Source organism: Artibeus jamaicensis, unplaced genomic scaffold, assembly GCF_021234435.1.
Source record: "Artibeus jamaicensis isolate MK-2021 breed Jamaican fruit bat unplaced genomic scaffold, CSHL_Jam_final scaffold_474, whole genome shotgun sequence".
In the NCBI taxonomy this organism is placed as follows: Eukaryota; Metazoa; Chordata; class Mammalia; order Chiroptera; family Phyllostomidae; genus Artibeus; species Artibeus jamaicensis.
The window spans coordinates 46,248,353-46,262,893 of NW_026522046.1; the positions used below are offsets into that span (position 1 = coordinate 46,248,353).

The 14,541-nt window shown below is 47.4% G+C and overlaps 1 protein-coding gene across 2 annotated transcripts in view; it reads right to left on the reverse strand.

The window, feature by feature from the left end:
• Positions 1-7,365, reverse strand: part of MORC3 (MORC family CW-type zinc finger 3) — a 38,007-nt gene extending 30,642 nt beyond the window's left edge. Inside the window, exon 1 of one of the 2 annotated variants that reach the window (XM_053657646.1) lies at positions 7,048-7,365. In XM_053657646.1, the coding sequence (XP_053513621.1) occupies positions 7,048-7,086 (39 nt within the window). In that variant the 5' untranslated portion in view covers positions 7,087-7,365. Of the gene's footprint in view, positions 1-6,125; positions 6,433-7,047 lie in introns of those variants that run through there. The other variant, XM_053657647.1, reaches the window with a different exon arrangement.
• Between the last annotated feature and the right edge of the window lie 7,176 nt (positions 7,366-14,541).

The window sequence follows — 14,541 nt, forward strand, 5'->3', positions numbered from 1 at the left end:
CAGCTCACCTCCTGGCACAACCACATCAAAATTACAACTAAACTATAGAACCACCACTTAGAACTGAAATACTAAGCTAAATGGAATATGACAATTATAGAATTAAAGAAACCACATCCATCCAGGCTGGTAAGAGGGGTGCAGATGCTAAACGGGCTGATCCCACATGCATTATTGTGGATAAAAACTCGGGAATAACCTAGAAGCAAGGAGTCCCAGACCCATACCAGGCCGGCCCCCCAGCCCAGGGTTCCAGTGCCAGGAAGTAAGTCCCCCTAACTTCTGGCTGCAAAATCCAGCAAGGATTAAGTCGGTGAAAGAAACTTCCAAGTCCCAAACACTTCCTCTTAAAGAACCCACACGGACTTACTCAGACTCACTCCCTCTAAACTCCTGCACCAGGGTAGCAACATGAAAGGCACCAGGGGCATACGGGAAGAACCTAAAGTGCCTAGCATTAAGGAGGAGCTGGGGGACAGCTCTCTCCCAGGCAGAAAGGTGGACAGATGCCATTGTCCCTTTTCTGACCCCCCCCCCCCCCCCCCCAGCCACAGAGCAGGCAAGCAGGTGACATTCTGAGACTCCAACAACCTGGAGTATCCCTGAGGCTGTCCTATCCAACTTATGGGCCCACCCAAGCTGTTACCAGCAACTTTTCCATATGAAAGGCTGGTCTCATAGGCTCTGATTTACAACTTCCTAAATCCTCTCAAACAAGCAACAGGTGGTCCCAGCCCCCCACATCCCCCCCCCCATACCTCTTGCTAAGTAGCCCCAGGCCTGGCACTGAGTGCAGTCAGATAGATCCATAGCTTGGCTTCACCTAGGAATCTCCAAACCAGCACAATCAGTAGCCATTTCAAATTGCTTTATAGCTCAGGCAGGGTGGCCCCAGGCAAAACACAAGTGGGTTGACCTTGACCCTTACCACACAGGAAACACCAGGGCTGGCACGCCCAGTGGTCAACTACAGACCACTGCCACCCTGCCCCTGAACAGGTGATCCTTCACAGAGGGCCTGGTTGGTAGGAAGTGGTCACTGCCACTTGTAGCTCAGTCCTTGCCGCTGACTGGCCTGGGTAAATCCCTCCCAGTGACTGGCCAACAGCAATCAAGGTTCAACCACAGGAGGAAGGTGTACACAGCCCTCATGAAGGCTGCAGCTCCAGTACCGAGCCTGGGTGATAGGGGAGGCTGTGTCACTTGACCCTTCAGGACATGTACTAGAATAGGTCACACTACTAAGACAGGAAGTCGGAGCAGCTCTACCTAATACATTGAAACAAACACAGGGAGACTGCCAAAAGGAGACAGAGAAACATGGCCCAAATGGAAGAACAGATCAAAACTCCAGGAAAAGAGCTAAAGGAAACGGATAAGCAATATATCAGATGCAGAGTTTGAAACACCGGTTATGAGGATGCTCAGAGAACTTACTGAGGACCTCAGCAGCACAAAAAAGATCCAGTCAGAAACAAAGGATACACTAATTGAAATAAAGACCAATTTATAGGGAAACAACTGGAGAGTGGATGAAGCTGAGAATCAAAGCAATGATTCAGAACATGAGGAGGCAAAAAAACAACCAATCAGAACACAAGAAAAAAGTATCAAAATAATAATAATAATAATAATAATAATAAGGACAGTATAAGTAACCTCTGGCGAAACTTCAAGAGGTCCAACATTCACATCATAGGGGTACTGGAAGGAGAAGAGAAAGCAAGAAATTGGAAATCTATTTGAAAAAATAATGAAAGAAAACTGCCCTGATTTGGTGAAGGAAATAGACATGCAAGTCCAGGAAGCACAGTGAGTCCCAAACAAGATGGATACAAAGAGGCCCACTCCAAGACACATCATAATTAAAATGCTAAAGGTTAATGATTCAGAGAGAATCTTAAAAACAGTGAGAGTAAAGCAGCTAGTTACTCCCCACAGGGGAGTTCGCATAATACTGTCAGCTGATTTCTCAAAAGGAGTTTTGCAGGCTAGAAGGGATTGGCAAGAAATATTCAGTCAGGCAAAGCAGGGACCTACGACCAAGATTGCTCTACCCAGCAAAGCTATCATTTAGAATGGAAGGGCAGATGAAGAGATTCCCAGACAAGAAAAAACTAAAGGGGTTCATCATCACCAAACCATTATTATATAAAATGTCAAAGGGACTTACTTAAGTAGAAGATAAAAACTATGAATAAAAAGCCAAAAATACATACCTATCAACAACTGAATCCAAAAAAAAACAAACTAAGCAAGAACAAAGACAGAATCACGGACACAGAGAGTGTTTGGAGGAGTGCCAGAGGGAGCAGGTATGTGGGGGAATGAGTGATGAGTAAAGGGGATTAAGTACAGTAGAGGGCCCTGGCTGGTGTGGCTCAGTGGACTGAGCACTGGCCTGGGAACCAAAGGATCACCGGTTCAATTCCCAGTTGGGGCATATGCCTGGGTTGTGGGCCGCGTTAGGTCCCCAGGAGGGGATGCATGAGAGGCAACCACAGACTGATGTTTCTCTCCTTCTCTTTCTCCCTCTCTTCCCTCCTCTCTAAAAATAAATAAAATCTTAAAAAAAAAAAAAAAAGAGGTACAGTATAGGAAATGGAGTAACCAAAGAACTTACCCAGATGACTGGCTATCCATGTTCATAGTGGCATTATTCACAATAGTCAAAAAGCAGAAGCAACCCAACCACGCATGGGTGAATGAACAGATAAACAAAGGACAGTATATGTACACGACAGAACATCATTCAGCCTTAAACAAGAAACTCTGACACACGCAACAGCAGGGTGGACTCTGAGGACACTATGCTGAGTGATGTAAGCCGTTCACAAAAAGACAAGTACTTATGACTCCATTTGTGCAAGGTCCCCGGGCAGTCAAGCTCACGGCCAGTACTGCAGAATGGTGACTGGCGGGGGCCGGGGCAGAGGGGAATGGAGCGTTGTTTTTGTCGGTGGGTCCAGAGCTCTACTTTTCCGAGACGAAGATGGTCAGGAGGTGGCCGCGCAACAGTGTGAACGTACTCAGCGTTGATGAACTGCACACTTAACAATGGTTCAGGTGGCAAATTTTAGGTTACATGTACCTTACCATAATAAAAAATAAAGCCAAGTCAGCAAGCTGGACAATGGGATGCTTCTATCTCCTTCCCCCTGCTGAGCTTCCAGAGGAGCTGGCCAACCAGCTGCCAGCAGCAGGAGAGCAGATGGGAAGTTCCTCTCTAGAAAACCGGACGGTCTACAATAGCACTATTGGGGTCCGTCACAATTCTGCTTTCTGGATAACGTTCTATTTTGTTGTTCTCACTTTAAAAAAATTACTGTGAAACAATTTTTAGTTATTTTACACATACTTATTTAATGGTCTAACGCCTCCATTCTCCAGTGTCCATAGACACTGAATGACACAGAGTGCCCCCAAGAAAAGAGCTGGCTCCTGCCTGTGTGACCACTCAAAGGACACTGAAGCCCACCAAAGAACTAGCTGGACCCAGGTATGAACGCTTTCAGTTCGCTGCTAGTGTCTCGCTCGGAAAGGAAGCGAAAGGCTGAGGACCATCTCCGGTGTGGCTCAGCTGGCTGGAGCATCATGCCGAACACCAAAAGGCTACAGGTTCCACTTCCGGTCAGGGAACAGACAAGAGTCAACCAATGATTGCAAAGGTAAGTGGAGCACCAAACCACTGTTTCTCTCAAATCAATAAGTAAATGTTTAAAAAATCAAAACAACGTACAGGAGGAGAAACATAAGTAGAAGTAATGCAGAGTAAAAGAAAAATTCAAATATACTATGACTAATATGCCCAGCAATAAGAACAAATATTTTATCCTAAGAGATTTTAAGAAGACATTCAGAAAGTAAGATAGTGTTTATACTAATAAAATACATGTAGAGAAGGGTAGGGCATCCAATGGAAGAAGTCTCCCAGAAAGGAAAGAAAAACCAATGAGAAAGGAAACAGTAGACAAAAGAGAACAGAAAAATAGAGGGAAGATATCTGTTAAATAAATGAGACAATTTTCTGGAGTTTTCAGCCTACTTGCCCAAAGCAATGCATAGGACTCCATTAAACAATAAAATGTGTCTTTAAAATCTTAAGACAAATCACTTCTAATCTAGAATTTCAAACCCGGCAAAATTCTATGTAAAGAGCAAGCAACAGTACCAAAAACAGACTTTCAAGAAATGACATAAAAACGTTTCTTCCCAGGTACTCTGTTCTTAGGAAGTTACACCTGTTTTTGGAAGGATGGAGGGGCTCCACCAGACCAGTAACTAAACAGCAAGTATTTTTTCCCCAGTGCTTGCGGCATGCATGCGCCCTTCACATGCATTTGTTCATTCAATTTCCAGAACAACCCTTTGAGGTAGTTACAATTCTTCTTCCCAGACCTTCGATCGGAAACTCAGGCACAAAGAGGTTCATGAAGTAACTTGCCTGGGCCGCACACCCAAGCTGTCACTCAGGCTCTGGACCCAGGCCGGCGGCCCAGCACCCGCGCTCTCAGTCACTACCCTGAGCTCACGGAGGGAGAAAACCTCAGAGGAGGAATGTGTGGCATGGAGACGCAACCAAAAGGGGAAGGAAATTTCCAGAACAAATGATAAAAGGAAGTCCCCAAATCACAACTGAACCAACAAAACTGACAAAATACTGGGTGTGCTTCAACATTTTTGGAAAAGATTTGCCAGCTCTCTGAAAGTTTGAATGAAAAAGTGATCATGAGTACAGAGAAAAACTAAGCAGACAAGCAAATAAAATACAAGTCAATTATTAAGTTCAGGGAAAACAAAAAGCTGTACAGCCAAGAAAATGTAACCATACTTCTGGCTGATTTACTTGTGAATAATAGTAAAAGTGATAAATCATACAGTAATTCAACCAAAAAAAAGAGACACACAAGCACTGGAAGGTTGGGAAGAGGTGAAGAGTGTATGCATGTGTCGGCTAAATCCACAGCAGGATTTCTGGAAAACAACAACAAAATGGTATCGGCATTTTACTTAGAAATATGGAGGCAAAAAGCAAATATTTAAGTAAGTTTTTGTCACTCCGCATTCCACTCTGGGATCTCCCAACCTACTAAATGATTTGTTTAAATCTGCATTCATGATGTTCACCCTTTGTGCCTTATAGCTTTTGACAAATACACAAACTCATTAATTCCTAGACCCTCTACTAACCCAGGCATTTGAGAGTTATACAGAAGCGAATGAGCATGGCTGTATTCCAGGGAAACTCAGGAATGGAAACAGGAAGGTCTATTTTACACAGTTTTCATGTTTCAAAATAAAAAGTTTTTGATTTGGGGGGTAACTGGTTAAGAGTCACTCTCAGCTCCTGGGCCACACAGGAGCAGGTGGCAGGATGGACTTGACCCATGAGCTGTAGTTTGCCAGTTTCTGTCCTAAAGCAAGGAGACCTTCAGAAGCTGCAGATGGGAGAGTTGCCAATGAGGTTGCAAACAGCCCACCTCACCCACAAAAAAAAGACAACTGCTTCACCCGGCTAACTACGTAGCTCTCATGGACTGTTTTGACCCCTTTGTTTTCTTTCTTAACCCCCAGTCTACAACAGCCCCCAGACGGCAACGGGGGAGGAGAGAGAAGCGAATCGAGGGGCGCACAGGGGAAAAGCCAGCTCCCTCCTTTTTTACACAGCGGGTTTCTGGGCCAGGATTTGGCCCGATCTGGGAACGGGTGGGGTGGGACAATTAACTGAGTCCCAGTTATTGAACTAGATGAGGCCAGACTTGACAGTACCTGAGGCCGACTGTCGAGCATTAGAATCTGCCCAGACTCACCCAGGGGCAGCGATGAACGACTAGCCAATGACATTTAAAGCCCGTAGTAAGAAAGAATAAAGTTGCTCTGGATCTTCAAACTCCTAAATGCTATTTCATACACTAAACCAGTTACATAACCAAAGGCCCTTTACTCAGAACGTGTAAACAACGCTTTTTAACCAATAAACTCCTCCAGCCCCAGAAGAAAAAGGAACACAGAGAACCGGGCAAACGATAGGTACTTTTCAGAAACACCAAAAGCCAACAAGCATGAAATATGAAAAGCTTTCAATTTCACTACAAGTCCAGCAAATGCAAAGTAAAGCCAGATACCATTTCACACTCATCTGGAATAGAGTCCGACCACACCAGGTGAGAAACTGGCTAAATGAATGAAACAAGGGGCAGAACGACGCACGATTTCAATAGGGGTTGTCCCGGCGCAAAGGTTCGACGTTAGAGGCCGGGTGGTCAGCCTTGGGCCGGGGTCAACCTCCTCAACAGGGGAGGTCCATTTCTGAGTAACCACCACCACCAACTTTTTTGAATACTCAGGGAGGTAAGCCACGCCCACATCTAAAGACGTGAAATTTTAATTTGTATTGTGTAACCACTCCCTACGATTTGACTCATAGGTCCAAAAAGTGTTGAAGGATTTCCAGGAATCTGAAACTGGCGCGATGCAGGGGCCAGCGGGGAAACCGAGAGTTAGTGGACTCAAGAGATTCGGCCCGAGGGCTTCGCTACAGACAAGCGGTAGGAATTTCAAGGAGTCAGACTCGTCCAGGCTCGCTGCGCCCTGTGCCGCTGCCAGGAGGTCAAGGCCGCCTGCATTTCTGGCCACAGGCTGCCGCTCCCTCGCCCTCGGGAGTGCCCAAGGGTCCGCAGGCCCGGAGGGTAAGGGAGCAGGCACCGTCCGAGGCTGGGGAGTCCGCCGCCCAGGCCCTGCGGGCGGACCAGAACCGGCAGACAGTGCAGAGGGAGCCGGAAGGAGGAGCCGCGGCCCCTAACCGCTCCGAAGCCTCGAGCGCAAAACAGAAACCTAACGCGGAGAAAACGGGACGAAGCCCGGGCCCGCCCTGCTGGCCGCTGAGCCGCCCCGAGGACCCGACCGGGACGGCTGCCCCCTTCCCCGACCCCAACGCGGCCCCAGCTGCCCGCGACCAGCCGCCACCGCCCGCTGCCGGCCCCCCCTCGCTTGCCCGCCTGCCCGCCCTCCTGGGACACGGCCGCTCCACCCCTCGCGAATGCTCACCGCGCTGAGGCGGATCCCGCTGGGTGGCTGCGTCGCCATCTTGAGCGAGCTACAAAGCCAGGACCGGCCTCTGCCGCAGCACGACCGGGAGGGAGACCGCGGGGACTGTTGTGGTGACCGAGGTCCCGCCCACTTCCGGGGCGTGTCGCGTGGGTGACCCCGCCCATTCACTTCCGCCTGCAGGCACTGTTGGGTTGGGAGTGTAGGAAAGGCAAATTGTCCGGCGGGTGAATGTGGATAAAGGCGGGTCCAGCGGAAGATCTTGGACTCTCTTTGCGGGGCCGGCAGGGTAGGGCACCTGCAGAGGCGGGGCCAGCATAAAGGAGTCAATGCATTAATGGGCCCGGAGGCTCGAGGGTCTCGAGTATGAAGCCTGGCATTGCGATGTGCGCCGGTGGCCCAGAAAGATAGACCCAAGGCGCTTGACCCGGCCAGACGTGAATTGCACTGAGAAAAACCATCCCTTGCCCACCTGTGTGGACGTGATCTGAAAGCTCATTAACTAAATGAGACATTGTACCTTTTGGGTTTACCCTGAAAATTTTCATCCTTCAGCCTGACAGAGCCTTTTATCGCATGCACATTTATTGAGTCCTTTTGCTCGACACACTTATTTGGGGTCAACTTTGAGGTGGGAATTGAGCTGAATAGGATACAGAAATGAGTAAGTCAAGGGCTGTCACCCACTGCCGGTAAAGAGAGGATCGAAAGGTTTTTAAAATATCCATTGTGTTTTTATGACTGTAAAAGTGGTATTTTCTTTGTAAAAATTCTAATAATACAAAAATATAAAACGAAATTCAACCCCAATTCCTTCACCAGAACATGTAAACAATGTGGTGTATATTACTTCAGACTTGAAACCAGAAAAATCTGCATTTGTCCTGTCACTACCAGAACCAATGAGGAGAGGCAAGGATTGAATCTTTATTGATGCTTTATTCAGATGCTGGTAATGTTACAAAATGGCAACCATCTTAACATCTCATCTCAAGCCAACCTTTTTTTTCCTCTTAGATTTATTTTTTTTTTAGACTGAGGGGAAGGGGGGGAGGAAGAGGGGGAGAAAAGCATCAATATGTGGTTGTCTCTCACACACCCCCCTACTGGGGACCTGGCTCAAAATCTGGGCATGTGTCCTGACTGGGAATCAAACCAGCAACCCTTTGGTTTGCAGGCTGGTGCTCAATCCACTGAGCCACACCAGCCAGGGTTCAAGCCAACCTTTCTACAGGGAGAAGGAAAGGGTAGGTTAGGGGGTGGGAAAAAGATTAATTAGATAAGAGTTGCAGTCCAAAAGCTATTTTCTTAGTAGTCATTTATCTGATGATGGACAATTCTTTATCTGTCTTACCAGACTCCCTCTCCCTGGAACACAATGCCCCCCCCCCATATCATCTGCATGGCCAGCACATCCCCTGGGGCACAAAGGTTGAACTGCTTTTGGACCTCCTGGAGGTCATGCATTCCAGTTCCTGAAATAACAGCTTTCCAATAGTCACTTAGGCCTATCAATTACGACTGACACTAAAATCTTTAACTCTTCAGTTTCCCATCAGGCTTGTTTACTATATATTAAATATTATTTACAATATGGGACCAGACCTTACTACAGATTCTTCTCCTACTAATGTTTTCATTTTATCCGATTACTTCATCTTGAGGCTTGTACATACTCAAACATTTTTAAATTAATGAATAAATAAATGAAGAAAAGTTTAAAAAAAAAGTTGTGTTTCTGTTGTCACCCTGACCACTGATCATCGGGTAAATGGCATAATGTGAATCCCCTAAGAGTGATAGTTAGTCCCATTAGAAATGCTCTGGATTTGGTAATTTCTCAGGTTTCCTCCAGCTAAAGATTGTGGGGCAGGATAGAAAGAAGCCAGGAAAATTCCTTGGCATTTGGAACAAGGAAGGAGACTGGGAACAAGTCAGAGCCCCCTGACTTGCCTGCCTCCCTCTCCCATGCTGACCATTCATTCCCTTAAGCATTAAGGCCTCAGGTTCTGATCAACATCAGATAATCTCAGGAACAAACCCTGGGGTCTGTTGACCACTGAGACAGAGTTTTAGTCAAAATGAAGATAACATCTAGGCCTCAGTTGTGTTTCAGCTTCAGGCCCAGAAACGCAGCAAAACCAAAGCGACGGCCTGGCTGACATCAGGACCAGCTGCAATGACTAATCGGTGGGGGGGACTCAAGAGCTGGAAAATTTTAGTTTTAAGTAATAGTTAATGAGCTTAGTAATTAATGCATGTGAAAAGTTACTCATGATAGACTCAGTTTCAGGATCTGAAGGTATGACACCCTGACTCCAGGAGAGCACAAGAATTCCACCTTTGTGCCCCAGGAGCACTGCAAGCTGTCAAGATGGCATCTGAGCCATTGTGCTCCAGAGAGAGATGTCCACTGCCCAGAACACAGACAAGGAAATACCAGTCAACAGATGCAAGAATGCCGCAGCTTTTATCTGATTAACCTTTTCCCCGAATTCCAAACCCCTTAACTAGTTTTTTTCCTGTCCTCATAAAAGGGCTCAGTTTGAAATGGAATATAAGACAGTCTGTTAGGGTACATAACCCACCGTCTTCTCAGATCACTGTCCACCTAAATAAAGAACCCCAGAAGATTCAATCCCTGTCTCTTACTGGTTCTGGTGGTGACGACAGCAGGAATGCTGACCTTGCCAGTTTCATAATAACCCCCAGCCCTAGTGCCAACCAATCAGCAGAGACCACTACCCTGAAAGGACACACCTGGAAAGCTAATGAATATTCTGTTAAGATCCTCTCCTGAGACCTCCCCTAAAATTCCTGCCTTTAGAAAATATAAAAATCCTTAAGACAAAGGAACCAGGGCCCATGCACTCTGTCATGCTTTGCCTCCTCCCCTTCTTTCCTAAGCCATGTGGCCTGTGCTTTCTTGCTCCAGGGGCCCATCTTTTGCCCCAGTAACTTGTTTCCTGAGTCCATGCAACCCAGCTGGCTCACTTCTACTGCCTCTTACTTTCCTGCTAAAAGGCCAAGGCAGCCCCGCCCTGGCTCACTCCTGTTGGTATGAGCTTGCCCCTCCTACTTTAAGCCCTTCCCTTATTTCCACCATCCCCAGGTTTAATTAATGGACTCTCAAAATCACCTGGACTAGTATTAGGAAACTAGTTTTGAAATCTTTCCTGCACGTCGTCAAGAACTGAGAGTCCACAATGCCACTAACAATTGTGTTGTTACTTGTGAGGCTCTTGTCTCTTCCTGACTGGCAAAGCAACGCATTAAGTGTGCAGTGGTGACCCAAATATAGAAGTTCCACGACGTCAAGGTTGTGTTTATTAAATATGTTGTGAAACCAGTTCAGTGGGTCTCAACTAGCACTTTGTAAGAAACAAAATAGAATTTTAACGTAATAGTATCGTGCAGTGTCTCTCCAATGCCCGAATCCAACTTCTTCACCTGTCAGCTATGTGGTCTTCAACAAGTTACTTTGCTTTTAAGGTGAGGTCAGCCTACGTCATCCAGGTGGACCTTAGATGCAAACACAAGTGTCTCTGTCCCAGCTGGGTAGCTCAGTTTGTTAGGGCATCGTCTCAATAAACCAAGGTTGCAGGTTCAATCCCAGGTCAGGGCACATAGAAGAATCAACCAGTGATAGGTTGTGGGTTTGATCCCCAGTTAGGGACTGTACGGGAGGCAACTGGTATTTCTTTCTCACATCATTTCTTTCTCTCTCTCTCTCCCCTCCACCTTTTTTTTTTTTTAATTTTATTTATTTATCTTTAGAGAGGAAGGGAAGGAGGGAGGGAGAAAAACATCAATGTATGGTTGCCTTTTGTGCGTTCCCTGCTGGGAACTGGCCTGCAGGGAACCGGCCTGAAACCCGGGTATGTGCCTTGCCTGGGATTCGAACCGCGATTATCTGGTTCGCGGGCCCGCGCTCAATCCACTGAGCTACACCAGCCAGGGCTCCCCTCTACCTTTCAAAAATCAATAAATATCTCCTCAGGTGAGGGTTTAGAAAAAGGAATCAGCCAACGAATTCACAAGTAAGTAGAATAACAAAGCAATGTCTCTATGTATCAAATCAAAAAGAAACAAACAAACCCAAGTGTCTCCAGAACAGAGGCCAAGAGATTCGGTCACAGAGGACTATTTCACCACGGAAGGAAAACGCAACTTTGAAAACGCTATGCTGCTGGCTTCGAAAACGGAGAAGAAGCCATGAGCCAAGGAATGCAGTTCTAGAAGCTGGAAAAGGCAAGGACACTGTATTTTTAGGACCCTTAGAACTTACAAGGGGAGCGAAGTACTGCAGACACCTTGGTTTCAGCCCAGGAAATTCGCGCCAGGCATCTGGCCTCCAGCACGGGGCAAGAATACATTTCTGTAGTTTTAGGTCACCATGTTTTGGTGATTTGTTAGAGCGGTGACAGGAATAGACAATAGTTCATTCATGTAAAGACATATCCTTAGCTATACATACAAATTCTTGCCTCTCCCTCCACTTTTTTTTTTTTAACACAATTGAGCATGCTGCAGAACGCCACATTCTCAAGGCTTACTCATAGGGGTGAAATGTGAAGCCAGCGCACTTGGGCTGAACTCAGCAGCAGGTTGGGGTGCCAGGGGCTTTCCTTGGGAAGGAACTGATTCACCCCACCCTTCTGGTGCTTGTTCCGGACACACTCAAATTTACTTGGAAATCTTTATTTTCAAAAATGTCCAAGCTGAGTTTGATTTGATTTCATTATGATTAAAAACTATCCTAGCCCTGGCCAGTGTGGCTCAGTTGACTGGAATGTCATCCCATACACCAAAAAGTTGCGGGTTCCATTCCCAGTCAGGGCGCATGCCGAGGTTGTGGGTCCAATCCCCAGTCCAGGTGTGTACGGGAGGCGACCAATCGATGTTTCTCTCTCTCAAATCAATGTTTCTCTCTCTCTCTTCCTCTCTGAAAGCATGTCAGTTGCCCCTCCCTATGGAGTGGGTGAACTCCCTAGCGGGCCCATGTCCAATGAACGATACTGTTTTGTGATGGTGTTAGTTTTGCACGGTCCCTGGCTTGTTTCTGTGTCCCACTAAATTGCACACAGTAGCGGCAGAAGCCATCGTCTTACATCAGAGCATTTAATTCCGGTGCAGAATTCTGCCGGGTCTCCCAGATCCTTGTTCAAAATTTCAACCATTTCCACACTGCTAGCCAGTTGTACCCCTAATTTAACTGAGCATAACGTACAAATACCGGGAGATAAGGCCTGTTCTTTAAAGCACGCCTCACCACCCCTTGAGAGCTGGGAGCCACTGTGGCCCTGAGACAGGCAGTTTTGCAGGAAGTCAGATGGGTGGGGTAATTTGAGAAACTGCCTCTCATGCACAACACCACAGCCACCTCCAGGTTTTCCTGTTAAACTTTCTCAGCGCTGGGGCTGAGAGCCTAGGGCTCCAGAGCGAGACCGACTCCAGGTTTCAGTTCTGCCGGCTCCATCCTCCACGGGGGTGGTAAGAAAGCAAACCAAGCCCGGGACACGGTGAGCACCATGGCTGGACCCCGGACAGCGCCCCAGTGGCAGGCCTCTGTTCATGGCCACACATGGCTACACAGCCACCGCCACCGCCACCGCCGTTAGAGCAGCAGGGTCTCCATGCAGTGGCCCTGCGGTTGCTGGGCTGGACACCTGGCACAAAGGTGCTCAGGAAGGAGCTGAGTCTGAGCCTCCTCTCCACAATGGGCCGCACAAGGGCCCCGGGGATAAGAAAGAAGAAAATACCAGAAGTGCTCATTTTCTTTCTCTCACAGTTTAAAAATATCCACTTCCTCTTTCAGGACACACAGTGCGTGTTGGCACTCAGGTAAATTGATGTAACCCCAGGCGTAGGGATCTGGGAGTGGGCGCAGATTTCGTTTTCACAGGAATGATCAGAACTGTTTGCAGAGACCACAGACGTGGCAGAGACGCTTGGCTGCTACAACCCAGAGAAGTCGTTACCACTGGTATTCCCATTTTACAGATGAGAAAAACAAGGCACAAAGTATGTGCCCAGGCAAACTGATGCCGGAGCCTGTATCCTCAACTACTGTGGTTTGTGCTGACACCAGAAGAGCGTGAAAGCACCCCACGTTTCCAAGACTTCTGTAGCGTCCTGAGACCCAGGGCTTGGTTGTTGAATCCCTGTCCTGTAAGACTTCTCTTGAATAACATATGGTATTATTAGAAACCATCGAGTTGTCTTAGATGCAAGAGAAAAAAGTGAAAACCAAAATTTGTTAATCTAAGCACAGATACGTAAACTGCCTTTCAAGGCATAACAACCACTGATGATATAAATAAACTACTAGTTTCGTCAATTTTGATAAACATTTATACACACCTTGATATTAACTATTAACCAGCAAATGGTTGTCTCCTCATGACCTGACGGGTAACGCATAGTGAGTGACACAGAATTTAAATTCTACTCTTCAACATTTAAAATCCCAGTGGCCGAGTTTGCAAATGTTTTCAAAGGTATACTCAGACCCCCAACAACGCCTTCCGTGTAATTTTTAACACCCATTGGGACGAATATCCGTGCACCTCTATCCGAGGTGCCTTTCGATCCTTTCCTGTGGCCCTCATCTGGGGCCCCAGTGGCTCTGAGCTCCCCAGACCCTCCATCGGGGCGAACGACACACGTCTGCCCTGCACACAGATCAACCAGCAGCGGGGGGTTAGTCAAACCCCACCTTGTCTGTGGAGCACTCATTAAGGACAGCAGGCAGCCTCTGGCCAGGAAAGCGATTCTGTGCTCTGGCGGCTGACGAGGGGACACGGGAGAAGCACGTCTGCAGGGCCAGCCCCGGGCAGAGGAGGGGAGCCCCGCCCGGAGTCTAAAGTGGGGAGTTAGTACCAGACAAAAAGGCTTCGAAACTGTGGGGTGACCTGCAGCCAGGCTAGAGAAGTCCACGCGGAGGAAGGGATTGCTTCCGTGAGCTGTGAAGGGGGCACGGTGGCAGAGGTCCCAGGAGGGAGTGCGGCAAAGGGAAGAGTCCTGAGAGGGAGTTTCAGCCAGTGACAGCTGGCTCCGGCCTGCCCGGCTCCGTGACTGGGCTGGCAGATCACACTAGACGGACAGGCCTGGCACTGCGCGTGGCGGGACATCCCCACGGGGGCAGCTGTCAGGCTTCTGAAAACTGGGCACTTCTGAGTCGGCCGAGCAGTGCAAACGTGGGATTTTAATGGGCCAGGGTTAGAGACACTCAGATAACTCCTTCGAGTGCCCACTGTCGCTAAATAGTCCATTGTCACGGGCAATTACTGTTTTCAGAAAATATATTTTAGTTCTAAAATGGGGTATTAAAATAAACACTTTGAAGGACATAGGTGTGAAAGGTTAAACATAATATTCAACAAGTTAAAAATTTAGAGAAACGCAGAGACAGACCCAGCATCCACACTAACAAAGGAAACGGCTCTTCATTCTCTTCGGACTTCGCTTCAACTTACAAACTTTGTGCTAGTG